Raw genomic sequence first — 21348 nt, 5'->3', positions numbered from 1 at the left:
ATAAATATTAGCCAATAAAAAACGTTTGCTAAATATTTTTTTGTCCTAACAACATTTGACAAAGTAAAATCATGCCAAGTGATAATTTGACCAAATAAATTATATGCGAAGTGTAACATTGCTAAAGGTTCCTTTGGGAAATGAAACTATTGCGATAAGTTTGTTGGGAAGTGAAATTTGGCGAAAGGTATTTGGCCCAAACGAAAGTACACCGGGACGAGGTGTAACTAAAAAATAAAAGGACCGTGCGCGTTGTGAGGTCTGCCACCTAGTGTAATAAATCGTATACCTACTTAAATTTTACATTGACACTTCACGCCAATAAGCAAGTGCTGCCCTCTACACGCACACTCCCGGTATGAGTTAGAATCTTACCTACTTTATGTTTGCCGAATCGCGTTCACCGGTAGGCACAGTGTAACTAAGTGATTAAGATATAGCTAAGATAACATGTAACACCTCAGGCATACTAAACAAACATCAATATTTTCCTAGTATTCCTAGTAATCATTAAGAACTAAACACTTGAAAACATATACCTACTAAAGAACCAGTAACCAAGCCCTCCAGTGCCCAAGAACAAAATACTAAGATTTTTTACACCGAACAATAATGTGTAGGCAACTGCCGAAAAACGCTACTAGAATATCACCAGCATATCGCCACATGTCAACTCAACCTCGTCGGCCGACCCACTGTCGATGTCGCCGACGACGGAGATATCGTTGTGATGACGCTTCAGCGAGCGCCGGTGGTGGCCAAGAACAAACCTGATGGCATGGTCTTGACTTTTTTTTTAGTTGTCCCCAGTGGTAAGAGGTGAGAAAAATTTACCAATGACAACAACTTGGTGGTAACAACTAGGAATAGCCTTATTAATTATTATTAACAACTAGCAATAATTATGTACAGGATACCTATGAAGCAACGATAATATAATAAAAAGGTCGACGGTATAATATAATTACATTTTGCTTAGCTATAAGACATTTGTGACGTCCCACGGTCAAAGGTACCTTATGGCGGGTATGGAGTTATGCATACCCCAGTAATCTACAATAAATAAGCTATCGATAACACAAAAGATCAACCTTCTAGGTTGCGTAGTTACAGAGATATGATTTTTTGAAAATAATGTTGTGAAATGAGCAACTTTACGATAGAGAAGTTTTAAGTTTAGCCGCCTAAAAAACTATGTTCCTGAAGTAAGTTACATAGTTGACTACAAATAATAATGCCTTATATATCTGAGATTAAAAAAATATTGCGACTTGTTCTGTAATGCAAATAGAAACTTTTGATATCGACTGATTTATGTGTATACTAACCAATCTCTTGAAAATAAAGTTTTATTTAATTTTCACGATTGATTGCAATGAGCTCTCAAGATTTAAATTTTATCTATTAGAAAACGACACTGACAGACAGTTTAAGCAAAAAACAATACCGATTTAGAGGTGAAAATGTATTTTCTGACTTTTTCATATAAAATCACAAAATTGAATATTTTTACTTTTAATGTGACACACAATCAATTTTTCTGAGCACATATGAAAGAAATTCTGTCATTCAAATGAAATAAATCCTAAAACCCCAACTAAATACTATATTTAACCCCTTATGCCACTTTAAACTTACATAACAATAACAGTATTTGCTCCATACATTTACGAAAAGGTACCTTATGGAAATAAATCTAATAATACATCACTACAAAATATCAATCATATTATAGTTTATCTTTTATGAATAGAAAATATTTATTTACATTAAACTGCCCCCAATTTAATTAGTTCTTCGTCATAATAATCTTAAAAAAGACCAATAATTTGTATGTAATGAAAAGGTACCTTGTGGTCAAGTTACATGATGAGGCATGATGATGATGGAACAGTTAGGATATACTAATAATATTTTGGGGTTAAGATGGTATAAATCGTCTATTTCTTATCAATAATATATTTCGGTTCCTATTGAAGATAAGCGGCATTGAGGTTCAATGACCTCAGATATTCCATAAGGTAATGCGTCGGGTATTGGCATTTTTCAGCAAACCAATGGCTGATTTACTGCATGCGACCAAACCAAATGAAGATTATTCTAGTTAAGAAAGACTTGACGAGAGTAACTTTGGTATAATAGCAGTCTACTTGGATTTGTGATGTCGGTCTATGTACGGTTATAATATTTGCGAGGCGCCCCAACCAGAACTGAAATTATCAAATTAGTTTTGCAGAATGCTAATACAGTTCTCTACCAAACTTCTTTTCCCGTATTGACTAGTTTTTTTGGGAATTTTCAATCTTTTTTCCATAAGGTACCTTTTCTACTAAACTCTGAGACGACATTACTAGGCTTATAACTAACTTATAACAAAAATAAAAACAGGTAAACAAACGTTAGGCATTAAGGTTTCAGATCACACAATAAAAAAAAATTGAGCATTTTTTCACCTCTTTACAAAACATTTAATATCTCCGAAACTAGAAACCCTCATAAGGTACCTTTTCCCGTGGAACGTCACATTTTAGCAGCAGTGCGATAGCTGTAGGTACAGTCAGCAGCAGAAGTTGCTAAGCGGGCGAGGTGTTCAAAATGATCTTGATGCGACTTTATTGTTAAAGAAATAAGAGCGTGTCAAGGTAATTTTGAACACCTCGCCCGCTTAGCAACTTCTGCTGCTGACTGTACAATTCATGCAGGTCATCGATAAGATATCTGCTGCCACGAGGCAACGAATTAAGCTACCTATGTAATAAAAATTCAAGGATATTGACAGATAACATCAATGTATTTTAGCAAAAGTTAAATTTACTCTATTCTGCACCATGTTGCCCTTGAGACAACTAGTCAGGCTTGCAACTAGTCTGCCAAAATGCCGACCAATGTCAGCGTCAACTGGACCCACTGGGCCGATGGTGGATGTGGCTGACGATGGAGGTATCGCTGTGATGACGCTACAGCGAGCGCCGGTCAACAGTCTCAACCTGGACCTACTGCAAGCTATCAGCAAGGCGCTCGATGATGTGGCCAAGAACAAACCTAAAGGCATGATTTTGACTTCTGTAAGTTTGTTTAAATAGGTACCAATTTTTTTTTCACTTCGATAATTTTACTCCATAATCTCCATATCTCTTGCGTCCATATGTAGGTAGAGTTAGACCAAGAAAAGTCTGCAGCGATTTTGATAGCCCACGCAGGGCAAGTATTATTTTAAACGTCAAACTTCTATGAAATTATGACGTATCAATAACACTTGCACTGCGTGGGCTATCAAAATCGCTGCAGACTTTTCTTGGTCTAACAATACTTACATTTGTTTTTCGCGCAGGTAATTTCTCGATTTTTGAAATTTATGCCAAATTGACCATAGATAACGTAATATGGCTTACAGAAATGGCGCCAAAGTATGCCAAAGTATTTTTTTTATAATTGGGAAAATTTTCAGGCATTGCCAACAGTGTTTTCGGCTGGTGTAGACATCACGGAAATGTACAAGCCTGACGTACAAAGGCTCCAACAGTACGGAAACAATTTCCAGGACGTCTGGATCAAACTTTTCGGGTTTCCGTTTGCAACAGCCGCGGCTATAAACGTAAGTTATTTGTAGTTTAGGTAGGTACCTACTCGTGTTTAGCGCAGACCCAAAGCCTTCCTTAAAATAAAAAAAAATCGCGCTGTCTTGAGTACCTACTATATGCAATCTTCCAAATGGCTTGACAGACTATAGGTACGTATGTACATACGTACCTATAGTCTGTCAAGCCTTTTCCGTCAGTAGAAAAGAGCGGTAAATTAAAAAAAAGTAGGCGCGAAGGGTTATCGTCCCCAGAAAATTAGAATTTCGCGCCTTTTTCTACTGACAAACTTGTTTCACCAGCTATACTTGGCACATTCGATTTCATTACAGGGCCACGCACCAGCCGGTGGTTGCCTCCTAGCCATGGCCTGCGAATACCGTGTCATGGTCTCTGGCAAATACACTATCGGTCTCAACGAGACCGCTCTCGGCATCGTCGCCAACGATTGGTTCATGGACACTATGTGCCACACCATTGGAATAAGAAACACCGAGTTGGCGCTTACCACGGGAAAAATGTTCGCTGTCGATGAAGCTTTAGAAGTAAGTGCACCATCGCCCACACTGTCCATCGGTGGACCTTATGCCTTTTGTAATAAGGTCCACCGATGGATAGTTAAAGAATGTTGCTGTTTGTACCTATTTTCTTGCCCAATCATTCATGGCACATAATCGAATGCTGCATACCGCGCATATGCCGTAAAGCAACCAGTAGAATAGGTTTGGTCAGCAGGTACATTTTAAAGTAGGCACTTAACTGGAACCTGAGAGTGATTAGTTCTTGTTGTCCATGCCCAGGGCGGTCCAGTCCAGTAAAGTAAACAAGAGTTCATTTATGTTTAACAACTAGGTAGTAGGTTTTTTTAATAGTACATTATTGTCGAGGTTCGGAAGTAGCTACTTGCAGGCTGAGGATTCGTTTTAAACGGACGACCTTGGGAGTCCGTTTAATTGAATCCGAAGCCAGCAAGTAGCCTTCCAGCCGAGTCATATATAGTGCTTTTCTCAAAAATGGTGCAAGAAATATAAATATCATAGAAATATTTTACAAAAGCAACGTTCTTACGTATATATTTTCACAGAAAAAAGTAGAAACAATTGAAAAAATTAGCTTTGCCGCCTTTTTATTTTTTTAATAAAAAAATAGAAGTGTATTTTTCTGCCGAAAATACGCCAACCTATTTGAGACAGCTAAATAGTCGCGGTACTAATCATCTGTTTGGCTGTTTAATGGGCCTGTGCCTTCATTTGATATGGCCATTTCAACTTTTAAAAAGTTTGGAACTCGACAAATAATGGAATTTGTATGCAACATTGCAGTCCCAAAATCGAGACTGCAATGTTTTTAACTTTTTAATTTTTGACTGACCATAAACTACGCGCTTCGCGACGTATTTTTTAAACGGCAAAGTCGACTTTGCCGTCCATTTTTGAGAAAAGAAATATTAATAGTCTTTTCGGAAAGAGAAGAGTCGTGGAATGCATGGTCTAATAAAACATGGTCTTCCATTCCCAGAGTGACACGCGATTACGTCACAATAACATTGCCACTTTATTTCAACATAACATGTTACATGGGTACATTATACCTATGGTTAATAAGTTAAAATATTTCTTTATAATTTTATAATTTTCATTTATATGTATTTTAGCTTAAATTTTACAATAACACGTCATTTTTAATTACTCGTTAGCAATATCTTCCGATTCACGAAAGAAATTTCAGACTTTCGGGTAATTCTGTTTATACTACTGGCAACACAGGATAGCGCTGGGCACATTTGACAATACGGATCTAGATAACTTCATGCCCTGACCGTCATCCTTGTCGAACGCGTGTTAATTGTTATTTCCTTCTCGCTCAATGTCAGCAGTCGCAGTGTTTTCCAAACTTTTCACGTCGTAAGCTTGGTAATTAATGTGTAACTGTGAATTAGTTTTTTAAACGTTTGTCTTGTATAGATAAATAAAGTTTAATTTAATACATTAGATTTGTTTTATTTTACTATGTTTCTACATGAATAACTTAAAATTAATGCCGTTAAAATAATTTTCACCGTTGGTTAAAATTCTCCCACATTTCAAAGTTTGAGAACCTGTAAACAGCATGATGACGTAGGCGCGTGTCAGTTAGGTCATACGCGAATCTCGGAATGGAGTACCAGGCGGAGTATATTATTATACCATGGTGGAATGTATGGGAACCATAGAAGGTAGGATCCTATAGAAGTGGTATACGCGTGCCCCTGTGAGGGACAAAACATACGCAATGCGACACTATGATTGGTCAAATTTATTTGTTGCCCACCACTATCCATACTAAATTTACGCCTCACAAATAAAATATGAGACTGTGACACGGACAAACAATAATAGCTCTTTCGCTGCTACTCCTACTGAAAAATACATAAGACTATCCTGTTCGGTGACTTCCCCCCACCTTTCATGCCAGATCCAGTTATATACTAGATTCATGATAGGAACCACTACATTCCACGACTCTTCTGTTTCCGTGCAGACTCTAAAACATTTGTCTTTCCAGATTGGCCTCATTGATGAGGCAGCATCCGATAAGGCTGATGCCATAGATAAATGCAAGAAATTCATAAAAAGATTTGATAAAATTCCTCCCTCGGCGCGCAATGCGACTAAATTAAACATACGGCGGGGACCTTTAGCCAATATTGAAAAGAATCGTAAGAGAGAGATTGCTGAAATGCTTGAATTTGTGCTGAAACCTGAAGTACAGCAAGGACTAGAGGAATATATGCAAAAGTTGAAAGCAAAGGCAGCCAAGTAAAATTCGGACGAAAAGAGAGACTTATATATTATCAAAAACATTGACGTTGTATTTACCACAAGTCCACAGCCCAGTACCATTACGTCATAAGTAAGATAGAGAAATAAAGACCTGAGAGAGGATGTCAAATATCGTCCGTATAGGAAGAGCAATTGTCAGAAAGCAGAACAAGATAGAAAAAGATGAAGCTTAAAGCTTCAAAGCCCTCCTTCCTCCTTTTACCCGTCAAGACCAAAAATGGCTCAATGTGCATCAAAAATAAAGTTTTACGACCGTAAGACATACGGTAGGTATCATGGTGTTCTACTATGTGTTATTAAAATATACATGTTCAATACACTGATTTAAACTTTCACGATTATTAAACATTATCAAACTGCACAACGGGACTTAATCGCGTATTTAAGTTTTAAGATTTACCTCCGACGTTTCGAGGACGGCGTTGTCCCCGTGGTCTCGGAGAAGACTGGCTCAAGTTGACATCAACATCTTCTAGCCGCGCGAGTTTTTCGAACTACCCGCACTTGGTCTTGTTTATCAGTTTGAACGTTTTGCGCACTAGGGATGTCACTCTGTCGACACACAACACTAACGATATTCGATTTATCGACTGTCGATATTCGTTTCCGCTTACATTTACTAATGACTGGATTCCATGTGGATGAGATCTTAAAACCCTCGTCCCGATTAAAATTGCATTGCATTGAAATCAAAAAACATTGCAATTTTAATCGGGACGAGGGTTTTAAGATCTCATCCACATGGAATCCAGTCATTAGTAAATGTAAGCGGAAACGAATATCGACAGTCGATAAATCGAATATCGTTAGTGTTGTGTGTCGACAGAGTGACATCCCTAGTGCGCAAAACGTTCAAACTGATAAACAAGACCAAGTGCGGGTAGTTCGAAAAACTCGCGCGGCTAGAAGATGTTGATGTCAACTTGAGCCAGTCTTCTCCGAGACCACGGGGACAACGCCGTCCTCGAAACGTCGGAGGTAAATCTTAAAACTTAAATACGCGATTAAGTCCCGTTGTGCAGTTTGATAATACATGTTCAATAATAAAAATATATTGTATATTTTATATAAGTTAAAATTCATCTCCTAACAACGCTGCAGTCTCTGGGTCGACGTTTTCTGTAAGCAGCATCTGCATATCGGTCCACTCCTCTCTTTGGTTGTCTATGTAATAGTTTATTTCGAGGATCCGATCTCTGTTGCGTTTCACTTCGTTGCTGTAAGAGATGAGCGATATTTTGTTTAATATCTAAGTATAATTGTCTCATTCATTTATAACCTACTTAAATATCATTCGTCGCGATGGCATTGACCATGCGCTTCCATGCTAGCCTTGTAACTGAATAAATAGCTCATTACCTCATAATTTCCTTTTCCAACTTTGAGATCTAAAGACATGAGTTGAACAGACAAGGAACGTTATTAGCTGCAGTAGTAGCTAGAGTAGAAACTCACTCATTGGTCCCTTGAACGAGCTCGTCCCGCCACGCGTTGGCGCGAGTCATCAGACGGTCTTCGCGATCGTCTATAAAACGACTGTGGTTGTCTGCGGATTGAGCCACTAGGTTCATCATCGCGTCTCTGTCCATCATTATCTGAAAATGTTTCGTTAGAAAATACACTCAGCTTTTCAAATTTTTGTAAAATATATCAATGGCGCTTACAGTCATAAAATATATTTTGTGATCAACAGTAGGTACCAGGTAATTCGTGGTATTATACATTGGATAGTGGTCCGAATAGCAGCAGCTAGACCTAACAAAAGACGAAGCTAGGTTAATAGTCGATCGAATTAAGCGTACCCCGGCATACACTCATAGGTTGACAAAAATACTAACTTCTTATTCCCAAATAAAATGAACGGTGTCTCGAATGTGCTGAATTCTTTTGTACCTCATTCTAGCCACCAAGAATTGCGAAACATTTCCCAGGAACTTTGTAATGATCTCCAGAATATTGACATTGTTGGCTAGACTGTTGATTCCTTAGGCTTAGGATAGGTATTACTTTTAAACTTACTTCAAACAAATCCGGGGGAGCATCGCCCAGCAACACCTTATTCCCCAGCAATTTGGAAAGCGACTCGAACTGCCTCATGGACCAAATTCCCTCGATCTCGCGCCATACACCGAAAGCATTTCGAGATACTTCCAGCAGCTTTGTGATCTTCTCTGTCATGTTTACGGAGAATTGCGTTCGTGACTCCTGTGAAGATACAATATATATAGGTAATTGAAGTTATTGAAGAATAAAGGTACATATGGGTAAAGATACTTAAAGATGTGATGAGTTGTTACCTAAGTTTTATTAATAATAAATAAGTACTTAATTAATTCTTTATTTAGACAATACAGTCCAAATTTGTTAATCAGATACTTATAAACTAGGTTAATTCTACTATTACTTTATTGACCTCAGTCCAATATTCAGTTTGAGCAATCAAACATTTAACTTTCGTATTTACCTATTGGAATATATGTCCTAATCGTCTAAGCCACGACAGGACCAAAGCGTATCGTATCATTTACGTATATATAGTCAACAAATAACCCTATACGTCTACATTGATGTAAACATAGTGGTAAAAAAAATTAAAGTAGGTAGGTACCTAAGCATTAAACGTGGATGAATTTGCGTTCTCGCCTAGTTTATGAGACAAGCATAAAGTAGCAGCTAGTTATCGTAAAAGCCAATTGTTATAACTCGTACAAAAACCTACCTCACACTGTTCGTATAGCTGCATCTCAATAGTCATAATGGACTTCCACAGCTCATACAGCACATCATTAAAGGTATCACTCAAGTCCATGACCTTCGGCTCTAGTTGGTCGATGGTTGCCTCCTTAGTGGTGAACTTATCAATGATTTCCTGCATTTGTCCTATCATATTATCCTTCTTTTTTTTGTACTCTGCGATGACACTGTAAGTGAAGGGTAAAGAAGATAGTGGGTAATGAAGTACTACTTCGTTGGCACGTGCTCATAGAACTCGCCTTAAAAATTGCACGCATGTAAGGAAGGTAGGGGACGGTATTCATGTGAAGAACGATTTTAAAGTGGCGTTCAAAAGTGCATGGATAGATATCGACCGTAATGCCTCAATATTACGGTTGAAACATCTCCATGCACTTTTGAAAGCCAGTGTACATGATATGATGCGATGACCCACCACGAACAGCTAATAAAAGACGCATCAGTGGGGTAACCTCGAACATCCAAAGATTCCACCTTAAGATATCCCTCTCGATTAGACGAGAGACGAAGATAGAGATCTTCTAGAGGTAATACTTTCGATATTCTCAGTAGGTAGTCGCCCCTCAGATCCCGCAGTTAAGACCTCCCATATGATACTAGTCATGGCCTTACAATCTAGTGAAGGTTGAGAGAGATTTTTAGGGTTCAAGTAGATATTGTGAATAGAACAATCAATGAAAACCTTGAGTACCTTTTGTCTCTGAAGCTGACACGTCAAACAGGGTAAAGTGGAAAGAAGAAAAGGAGGGTAGATCCCGCCATCAGTTGGGAATAATAATTGCAGAGAGAGAGAGCTTACTCCTTGGTCTTCGCAACGCTTTCAGCCAGCGCGTTGTCTACCAGCTCCCTAAATAGTCCGATTTCATGCTGACGATCGTTGTAAGCTTCCTGAGCGAACTCCACCAGACCTGCCATTGTTTCCACGTATTGCTCCTTGTACCTTGAAATCATTATGTGTAATGTGATTATATATTACAATACAACACGTATGTAATGAGACTATCGAATTATATTAGTACCGACGAGCGACAACCCGCCCCGGCTTCGCACGGCCCAAGTAGCACAGATAGCTCTATAACTACTCACTTTTAGTTCTATCTAACGCTCTGTGCGTATTAAGACACTTATAAGAGCACACTCATGGTCCTACAGCTGTATAATAGATCTCAGTGATATTTATATAGCTTAGGGCTGATTAAAAGCTGCATTACGGCCCTGAAAACTACCATTAATACGCAAAGAGTGATATAAAGGTATATTTGCTACGACCCTATACAGCTTTAAGGGTTATCAAATGCTTTAACCGTTATAAGGTCTGTTTAGTGGATAAAATTACGCCATGTTCTGTATAAGGAGGTAATTGTGGACTTTTATTACGTTGACTTATTAAGGGAGCACAAGTGAACTATTATGAAGCTAATAGACGTATAATGGAACACATGTGGCACATAATACAGCTTGTCGCTTAACATGTTTACCGCTAAGCAGCTTTTATTACACTGACTTTTAAGGGAGCACGAGTGAACTAATATGAAGCCAATAGACGTATAATGGAACACACGTGGCGCATAATACAGCTTATCGCTGAACATGTTTACCGCTAAGCAGCTTTTATTACGCTGACTTTTTAAGGAAGCACGAATGAACTATTATGAAGCCAATAGACGTATAATGGAACACACGTGGCGCATAATACAGCTTATCGCTGAACATGTTTACCGCTAAGCAGCTTTTATTACGCTGTCTTTTAAGGGAGCACGAGTGAACTAATATGAAGCCAATAGACGTATAAATGGAACACATGGGGCGCATAATACAGCTTATAGCTGAACATGTTAACCGCTAAGCAGCTTTTATTATTCTGACTTTTTGAGAAAGCACGAATGAACTATTATGAAGCCAATAGAGGTATAATGGAACACATGGGGCGCATAATACAGCTTATCGCTGAACATGTTTACCGCTAAAGCAGCTTTTATTTCGCTAACTTATTATAAGGGAGAACGAGTGAACTATTATGAAACCAATAGACGTATAATCGAACACATGTGGCGCATAATACGGCTTAGCGCTGAACATATTTACCGCTAAGCAGCCTATTATACTACCATTGGGACTGTCTGCATAGCGGCTGTTAAGACGTTCACAAGATGCCTTATAACTGTTTAGAGTTTCACTAGTGTATCGAAATAACGACTTGGACTTTATAGTGGTTCACTTAAGTATCTTTATCAGATATATAACAGTCGTATGCTGCATATAAGAATTTTAACGGTTCAAGTTGCTTTTTAACATTGACCGCCATTTTATTGTATATAACCTACAAAATTGAAATTGCTTTTCCAACTTTTAAGGGTAACAATAAGGTTTTGTGCCTGAGTTCTTAACCTAAATCATTAGTTTAGTACTTCCTATAACGTATTATTAGCTTTTTTTCTCATAATTCTGCCCAAACCACTGAAATAGTTTTTACACATAGCTTATTTATATCATTAATTTAAATAAATACTGATTATTTTCGTGGCGCACTAAAATTTTCTTAGATAATGTATATATATAATGTCAATAAACTTGCATTCCCAAACATCTTTCTCGCATTAATATATAAAAGATCATGTACAAACATTTAACTAAACACTTCAACAAAATGACTTATGGTGTCGTTGCGCTTAACGTTTTTGCTTCAATATAAATATGTTCACCTCTGCGTTCGTCGTCACTATACTAAATATAATAGCTGATTTTTAAGGCAGAGGTGTAAAAGTATGTTATTAATTATCTTTTATTCAGCCCAACGTCAATCTTTCCCGGTATTAGGGCGCACATGTGACATATTAGCTGAATAAAGGGTAACTGGTGGTCTCTTACCCAGTCAATATACACCTCTTATAACTCCTGTTACCCCTTATAATTCCGTTAAATTGCTGCTACAATGCTCTTAAGTAGCTATGTGAACTTAAGGCTGCCTAATTTGTGCCCATTTAAGAGTTATAAAAGCTGAAAAGACGCTTATACAGCTCTTATGCAGCTTTTATATTCCAGCTTCAAGCGTATTCGTACTTCATTATGCGGCTGCTATACAGCTAATCTGTGCTACTTGGGGGGTTAACAAATTATACCAGTAACTGGCCACCCTAAACTAAACATCAATTCTATTCACCTATAAACAGAATTCATTTTAGTATAAGGTGGCTAGTTATTGAAGGCTGGCCAGTTATTGAATTTTCGCCAATCTGATTAAACTGTCCGATCAAATCAGGCCGTGCGGACTCAAACGCCAAACGGCCTTAAGGACATAGGTACTAATAGTATCTATCAGCCACATGAGTCCGTTGTTGTAGGTAGGCACCTAAACTACCTGTCATAGTACCATAGGCCTATATAATAGAAAAGAATCGTTCATTGCGAACCATGGTACATAATAAAGTTGTTACAATATAATCTTTTATAGAAAAAACCGACTTCTCAAAATTGTTTGAAATGCCATATGAATTATTGGCAGATATTTAACCGATCACCAGATATAGTAATCCACATGGTCTTCTATTCCCAGAGTGACACGGGCCTACGTCACAATAACATTGCCACTTTATTTCAACATAACATGTTACATGGGTACATTATAGCTATGGTTAATAAGTTAAAATATTTCTTTATAATTTTATAATTTTCATTTATAATGTATTTTATCTCAAATTTTACAATAACACGTCATTTTTAATTATTCGTTAGCAATATCTTCCGATTCACGAAAGAAATTTCAGACGTTCGGGTAATTCTGTTTACATTACTGGCAACCCAGGATAGCGCTGTCACATTTGACAATTCGGATCTAGATAACTTCATGCCCTGACCGTCATCCTTGTCGAACGCGTGTTAATTGTTATTTCCTTCTCGCTCAGTGTCAGCAGTCGCAGTGTTTTCCAAACTTTTCACGTCGTAAGCTTGGTAATTAATGTGTAACTGTGAATTAGTTTTTTAAACGTTTGTCTTGTATAGATAAATAAAGTTTAATTTAATACATTAGATTTGTTTTATTTTACTATGTTTCTACATGAATAACTTAAAATTAATGCCGTTAAAATAATTTTCACCGTTGGTTAAAATTCTCCCACATTTTAAAGTTTGAGAACCTGTAAACAGCATGATGACGTAGGCCCGTGTCAGTTAGGTCATACGCGAATCTCGGAATAGAGTACCAGGCGGAGTATATTATTATACCATGGTAATCCACTTCTTTTCTAGTAGGTAGCATATGTCATTTCTGTAAGGGTCGCTTTCTAACCTGACCTAACCTTAGCCACTTTTCTAGTAGCATTTCGTTTCTCTAAGGGTCGGAGTTCTATCCTAACCTAACCCACGAAATCGAAATCGCCAAACTATGCGTCGTTGAAGAGTTCTGTTCTGATCATCATCAGCAGTTCCACTTCATCAAATGCGACACTTTTTAATGAAAATGCTTGATATTTTGATGAAAATACAAAAATCTCTATACGCATGCCTTTAAGATTTGAGGAGTTCCCTCGATTCCTCATGGATCCCATCATCAGAACTCGAGCTTGACAAAAATGCGGCTTAAAAACTTAACTCGCTTAACAAACATGACGAAGAGGACCAATCGCCAAACGCGAACTATGCGTCGTTGAAGAGTTCTACTGTTCTGATCATCATCAGCAGTTCCACTTCATCTAATGCGACAGTTTTTAATGAAAATGCTTGATTTTCTGATGAAAATACAAAAGTCTCTCTACGCATGCCTTAAAGATTTGAGGAGTTCCCTCGATTCCTCATGGATCCCATCATCAGAACTCGAACACAATTTTTTTTCAAATTTTTGGTTAAAATGTGGCTTAAAAACTTAACTTGCTTAACAAACATAACGAAGAGGACAAATCGCCAAACGTAGCGTGAACTATATATGCGTCGTTGAAGAGTTCCGTTCTGATCATCATCAGCAGTTCCACTTCATCTAGTACGTTTTCTATTGGGCATGCTTGTATGGAGAGGTATACATTTTAGGGTACAGCAATGCCATTTGGTAGGGGTATTATACATGTCCACCTGAACTCAAAACGTCCGGTAGCCAAATTGAACTCCGTGTCTGGGGGGGGGGGCTCAAAGTACAACGCTACCGGCGCTGAGAAAAAAAAATCTGGCGGATTAGTTTGGACCTTTCAGTCAAGTTTGGTGTCGTTTTCAGGTAACTAGATGATGCCCGATTCATTCCCCATACCAGTTTTTTAGGGTTCCGTAGCAAAATATGACGCAATCCTTAAAATAATAAACTTTTAGTAGTGACACAATGCAAACAAACCCGAATAGTTTTATATTTTAGTATTAAACTTGGCTTATAAAGAATACTGCACGAAAGCCCATTTATTGCAGATTTTAAAAACATTAACATTAAATATACATTTGACTATTTTCCATGTGAAATAAAATAATTATTGCACGTACCTACCCGATTTTTGCGGGAGGCGCGCGGGCGTCGCTCGGTGGGGTAAATGACCTTCGCCATTCGCGTTCATTTGATTTCGAGGATCAAACAAAGAAGAGCTATACCATCTTTTGTCGTTACATTGTTACTCAAACATGGACTTACCAATGGGTAGAGAGTTCATCATAACTGATAGCGACAAAGCCCTGAGTAAAACCACTCCGACTGAAAATGTGGCACCGTGCAATCACGAAGAAGCCGACAAACGGATAATGCTTCATCTTGCTGATGTTGTTGTTGTCTGTCCTAGGGCACCCCGGAGGTGCATAGGGCCTCCACAACATCCTTCCACGCCCTCCTGTCTTGAACAACCGTCTTGGCCTCGTTCCAGCTCAGTCCTACGGCTGTCAGCTCGTTCTCTACGCTGCGCCTCCAGGTGTGCACAGGGCGTTTGCGGGCTCGCTTCCCGCCCTGAAGCCGCCACTCGAACGCGATACTGCCGTTGTTCGTATCTCCTCTTCGCAGGGATGACCGATCCATCTCCACTTCCGCAGCGCTACTTCTTGGGCGATCGGAGGTTGTCGGCACATACTCCACAAATCCTCATTTCTTATAGTCTTCGGCCAGAATATGCGGAGGATGGACCGTAGGGACTTATTGACAAACACTTTGTAGCTTATGTGTCAGCCCCTTTGTCACTCTCCACGTCTCACAGCCGAAGAGCAGCACGGACTTGACGATGGATTCGAAGAGGGAGACTTACGCGGCGAGTGAGAATGTTTGAGTCCCAGACAGGCTTAAGTTGAGCAAATTCAGCTTTTGCCTTCTTAATTCTGCTCTCGACGTAAATGTAAATAAAACTTTCACAAACGTTCTACTATTGTCTTTATTTTTAACAATCTAACCTGACTTTATTTATAAATTGAAGATGATTAAAAATCACACATTGAAGATGATTAATACAGTGGAAACTGGATAAGTGGAACCTGGGTTAGTGGAAAACCTCTTTAAGTGGACCCAAGTTCTCGGTTCCAGTCCCTTGGCAACGAATTACCTCTATAAGTGGAATTTTGGGACCTCTACAAGCGAAATCCATTTTTTCGAAAATTTCTTATTTTTACCTCTGTAACTGGAAGCAGCCGTCTCCGAAACCTCTATGAGTGGAATAGCTCGGCGTTATAAAATTTGTATTTTTAATAAACCGTCACAAGGAGGGTAATTTGTTTCGTTAACATTATGGTTCGTGTTTTAACTACGTATTTTGTATGAGATCACACATCGTTCAGTTTTTTTACATTAAAGTACAATCGGTAGATCGGTACATTGATTTATTTAACCATACTGGTTTCTCTAGCATAAATAAATATTAGGAGTGATTTTGTTTTTGTAATTTTGAAAATTGTATACGAGTAGGTACTGTGGATTATTTACAGTATTGCTTTTTTTAAAGTCAGGATTACATACCTATTTTTGTTAATACATACATATTTAATAAAAGATGCTTATTTAAGTCTTGATCATACCATACGTGACCTCTATAAGCGACATTACTAGCATCCACAACCTCTGTTAGCGAGAGCCTCTGTAAGTGAGAAAACGTTTTATTTGAACCTGGATAAGTGGAAAACTGGATAAATGGAAAACCTGGATAAGCGGAACTAAACAGCCGGTCCCTTGCGATTCCACTTATCCAGTTTCCACTGTATTATAAAACAAAAGTTTGTGAGTGTGTGTATTTGTTACTTCTTCACGCTTAAGTGGCTTGACCAATTTTGATAAAAATAGGTATGAAAGTAGCTGACAGCCTGAATTAACACATAGGCTACTTCTTTACCACGGGTAACACCGCAGGGCGTAGCTAGAATAATATTAAGTGGATCTTCTATGGTCTTTTTGCCATCCCCTACGCTGAGCTGGCGAACGTCGCAGTACTTTCAATATTTTATTTTACATTGAAAATAGTAAAATTTATATTTACTGTTAATGTTTTTATAATCTGCATTAAATGGGCTTTCAGACAGTATTTTTTATTAATCAAGTTTCATACAAAAATATGAAAATATGAGGGTTTGATTGCATTTCGTTACTACTAAAAGTTTATTATTTTAAGGATTTCGTCATATTTTGCTACGGAACCCTAAAAAACTGGTATGGGGAATGAATCGGGCATCATCTAGTTACCTGAAAACGACACCAAACTTGACTGAAAGGCCCAAACTAATCCACCAGATTTTTTTTTCTGAGCGCCGGGAGCTTTGTACTTTGCCCACGCCTCCCCCCCTCTAACACAGAGTTCAATCTCTGACAGCCTGAATTAACACATAGGCTACTTCTTTACCGCGTAGTAACTATTTATTAATCTGTGCCAGGGCGTAGCTAGAATAATAATAAGTGGATCTTCTATGGTCTTTTTGCCATCCCCTACGCTGAGCTGGCGAACGTTGCAGTACTTTCAATATTTTATTTTACATTGAAAATAGTGTGACGTGTTATTTTGGTCATACTAAATACGAGTCATTTTATATTTAGACCTTATTACTAGAGCAGTAGGGTTCAGGTTGCGATGCGCGTGAATTGTTCGCGGCTTCGTACTCTAGTGACGTAGAACGGGCTGATAGTCATCCGACAATTTCGCGCGTTGTCTCAAAGTCACCGTAGCTCCGTGGTAAACAGAGCGGCTGCTATGCAGAAGGCCGGTGGATCGAATCCCGGCATCGGAAATCTTTTTTCTTTATTTTTAAGGCATTCTAACTTATTTATAGTAACGACATGCAATTGCATCGAGATTCCAGATCATGTTTCGAAGAGATTCATACGTGCGGTTGTTACTTTAAAATCATGTACCCGCCATAGGAACACAAATAAAAATGCAAATTGAAATAGAAATGCAGTTAAAAGTGATATTACAGAAATATTGTTTTTGTTTCTAAATTTGTGATCAACCAGAACGACAAGGGCTTATGGACATGCCCTTTACGGTCTACTTGACGATAAGGAAATAATGTCAGCTTGATTGTTTACGCTAGCCGACGGCAGGATTAGCAGGGATCCCGAACTTTAAGTTCAAAACCCTCTTGGCGCTCAACAATTCTTAGTTTATAAATTAGCTTTAAGTTCCCTTTAGTAATTAGTTTCTTTCATATTATAATAATTGTTTATATTCCGTTTTTTATTGAGGTATCTCGACTTCGACCCGTAACAATAGTCAAATTTATATTTACTGTTAATATTTTTATAATCTGCATTAAATGGGCTTTCAGACAGTATTTTTTATTAATCAAGTTTCATACAAAAATATGAAAATATGAGGGTTTGGTTGCATTTCATTACTACTAAAAGTTTATAATATTTTAAGGATTGCGTCATATTTTGCTAGGGAACCCTAAAAAACTGGTATGGGGAATGAATCAGGCATCATCTAGTTACCGGAAAACGACACCAAACTTGACTGAAAGGTCCAAACTAATCCACAATAAATTTTTTTACGAGCGCCGGGAGCTTTGTACTTTGCACCCCCCCCCCCCCCCCCTGACAGCCTTTAAGATTTGAGGAGTTCCCTCGATTACTCTTGGATCCCATCATCAGAACGGGGCTTTGACAAAAACGTGACAATCTACATCATACATACAATCAAAAAAAGAATATTCAAAATCGGTCCAGTAATGACGGAGATATGGAGTAACAAGCATTAAAAAAAACATACAACCGAATTGATAACTCCTCCTTTTGAGATTTGAAGCCGGTTAAAAATTTGTGGAACACATGGCGCCCTACCCCATCGATCGCCACAAAGTAAATTCGCGAGCAGACTGCAACCACCAGCATATCACGAAGAACTGCCCTGCAAAGCGCTTTCCTGTCCGCGCAGTTTCACTTTGTAGGTACCTACTTACTCTTCATAGGATAATAGCAGCTCGCCTCCTACTTTGAGCAGGAGCGACCCATCGGGATCCTTCGCAAACATGGATTCCAGTAACTCTGGTCCAGACAAGTACTCCACAAAGGACATGGCGTAGAACTCTACTCGGGCGTTGTACTCTTCTCGTGCAATACGCTCTTTTTCAGCCTTTTCATCTTGATCATCGAGTTTTCGAAGTAATCCCCTGAAAATCAGTCAGTTTAACCGTAGGTTAGGTAGTAGGTTCCGCACCGTATAATGCAGATAATATATAGTATAGTAGTGTGCCTACTTTTAACATAAATCAAAATACTTAATAATATAATTTGATTTATTCCCAAAGTTGTAGAGTCAGACCAAGCTAAGTTGGCAGCGATTTTGATAGTCCATGGAGATTGTGCAAGTGTTATTTAAATAAACGTAATCATTTCATAGCAGTTTGAAAAATAAAGTGGAGTCCAGACGGGGTGATCAAATCGACCTATTTGAAATAAAATTTGTGGTGATATTAGAGCCCTCTAAATTGAAAACAAGTCCCAAAACGAAAGTACTGGCGTCACAAATTGGTACTCTTGCGTCCGCACTCCATTTTATCGGTAATATCGGTCATAATCGGCGGTTGAATTCGGCGAGCCAAATTGGCGTTTCCGTCCGCACGGCCTGATTCGATCGGACAATTTAATCAGATTGGCGAAAAATTTACTCGTCTGGACACGCCTTAACACTTGCACAGTCTTGGGCTATCAAAATAGCTACATACCTACTTGCATCCTTTAAAACCGGTTTTTATAACAGTCTTCACCTGAAAAGCGCAGCGCCCTTCTCTCTCTCCTCCTCCGTTACTATCGTGTAGTCTATATACGTGACTCGCACCAATGCCGACCTGAGGAACTCATAGGTCATGGGGTCGTCGCAACACGGGTTACCCTTGAAGCTCACAGCGCGCAGGAAACGGAACTGGCGGAGGTACGCCATCTGAAGTGTTTTGGATTTCTGATTTAGGACTCTGCAACGCCTCAAACCTAAAATAGCTGATAAAGGGTTCACAGGATGCCAGCAAAGTGACGGCAAAGGTATCGGACAACACAAACAAATATTCCTGAGGAGTAAGAGGAGTTTATGCCGTTTTTGCTGATTTTTTTTTAATCTGCTAATATGGATTCTCTAAATGTGATCTGGAATAAACAGTTTTAATCCTTACTACAAGAGTGATGAAATAAATATAAGGGGATACGTATAAATCGTATAAAAGTTGACTACCTATACTTACTTAATTACTTGCTACCTACAACACGATGGTGCATTGACGTATATATCTTACGGGCACTAAAAATGGTACTAGTTCAGCGGTGTCACTCACGAATTCCAGCCAATTGTGCAGTCTAACGCAACTAGAGGCGACCAATAGCGCGCGTGATGCGAACTCATCAACCAATCGCGCGCGTAATGCGAACTCATCAACCAATCGCGTTGTAGCGGCGTCACACCGCTGTACTGGCCCCTGTCATGCCTCATTATTATTGCCCGTAAGGCCAGTCCCTAGATATCTATGTCAATGCGATGGTACTACCGGTGCAGAGGGCCTACCACGAAAAACTAAAATCGAAATTTGGTTATCTGGATCTCTATTATACCTATTAGGACATTTCGTTTTTTGCGGTAGGCCCTCACGTATGTAGGTACCTACCTACAGTAAACTTTACCTCTTTGTAATCCTCAATCAAATTATCGCCAATACTAAACACAAGCAGTTTCTCCAGCTTTTCAAAATTCTCCAATTTCCTTATTCTGTTATGGAAAAGTGTCAACACCTCGATGTTAATGAGTTCGTCCAAGTTTTCGATCTTCTCGATAAAATTAAAGGATAAATCTAATTCATTTAGACCAGGTAACCGTTCCAAGTTTTCAATTTTTTCGATACAATTATGTGCCAAAGTGAGTTTTGTGAGGGACGTGAGCATCCAAAGATGGTCGATGCGAAGAATGTTCTGGAATTCTAACCGAACAATTGTAGCTTCGTCAAGGTGCACACCTTCCTCGGCGAATAAACGACCAGCTTCCCCTTTAGGGCCTGTGTCACAAATATGGAAGCGATGAATAAAGGTTATGCATTTAAAAAAATCCTGTTACCTGCAATAGTTGTCACTATCTCTTCCTTGCGGAATATTTTATTTATCCACTTATTACAGATCTACAATTGGTCTACAAGGGATTTTACCATATTCCAAAATGCAGCGGGTTATCATTTCATTGTCAATAACGCCAGGTTCAATGGCAGGATGGATAATTAGACTGTTCAAAGACTTTTTCTCCTTCTTTTTCTGCTCCTCTTCCATTTTGTTAATCGAAATTGAGCCTGTAAATTATTAAATATTAAAGCCAGATTATTTCACTTCAATCTTGACAAGCAATGATACTTGGATTTTTATTTACGTTACAAAATCGGGTTGCCAAGGAACCAAAAGAACGTAAATTCGTTTAAAAAGTTTTCTACACTCGTAGATATTGCGCAGATACAATTTTTAATCAACATTATAATATGTAATTAGGGACGTTACTGTAATAAACAACAATTTTAGAAATAAGAAAGTAACAAAAGTATTGTAAGATGATGATCAGGAAAATATCATCGCACTTTGTCTTCGAATATTGCCGCCATTCTTCTTCCTTATTACGTTTAGTTTTTGCAGTGATGCTTTCTAATAACAGTTTATATTTGGTTTATATTGCTTAATACAAAGACGAAGGTAAAACGAAACGCATCGATTTAGATGCTTGGATTTCCAGACTACAACTTCTTAAAGGAATATGTAATTTGTATCAGAAAAATAATTATTTTATTAATTATGCAAAGCCTTT

At 38.4% G+C, this 21348-nt stretch overlaps 2 protein-coding genes across 2 annotated transcripts; one reads left to right on the top strand and one right to left on the bottom strand.

The window, feature by feature from the left end:
• Nucleotides 1-2734: 2734 nt before the first annotated feature.
• Nucleotides 2735-6389, top strand: LOC134795816 (enoyl-CoA delta isomerase 1, mitochondrial-like). The gene is made up of 4 exons (XM_063767751.1): nt 2735-3065; nt 3449-3595; nt 3911-4123; nt 6123-6389. The coding sequence occupies exons 1-4, from the start codon at nt 2829-2831 to the stop codon at nt 6378-6380; spliced, it is 855 nt and encodes a 284-aa protein (XP_063623821.1). The 5' UTR covers nt 2735-2828; the 3' UTR covers nt 6381-6389.
• A 1047-nt stretch (nt 6390-7436) lies between these two features.
• Nucleotides 7437-20900, bottom strand: LOC134795669 (dynein regulatory complex subunit 3-like). The gene is made up of 9 exons (XM_063767585.1): nt 20708-20900; nt 20193-20560; nt 19292-19464; nt 18485-18694; nt 9954-10094; nt 9120-9321; nt 8420-8605; nt 7856-7995; nt 7437-7617 (listed from the first exon to the last, which is right to left on the bottom strand). Exons 1-9 carry the CDS (start codon nt 20823-20825, stop codon nt 7473-7475), a joined length of 1683 nt encoding a protein of 560 aa, XP_063623655.1. The 5' UTR covers nt 20826-20900; the 3' UTR covers nt 7437-7472.
• Nucleotides 20901-21348: the final 448 nt, after the last annotated feature.

The sequence above is a fragment of the Cydia splendana genome, chromosome 12, assembly GCF_910591565.1.
Source record: "Cydia splendana chromosome 12, ilCydSple1.2, whole genome shotgun sequence".
NCBI lineage: Eukaryota > Metazoa > Arthropoda > Insecta > Lepidoptera > Tortricidae > Cydia > Cydia splendana.
The sequence above is the reverse complement of the archived record's forward strand: the minus strand, read 5'-3'. Positions and strand labels throughout refer to the sequence as shown.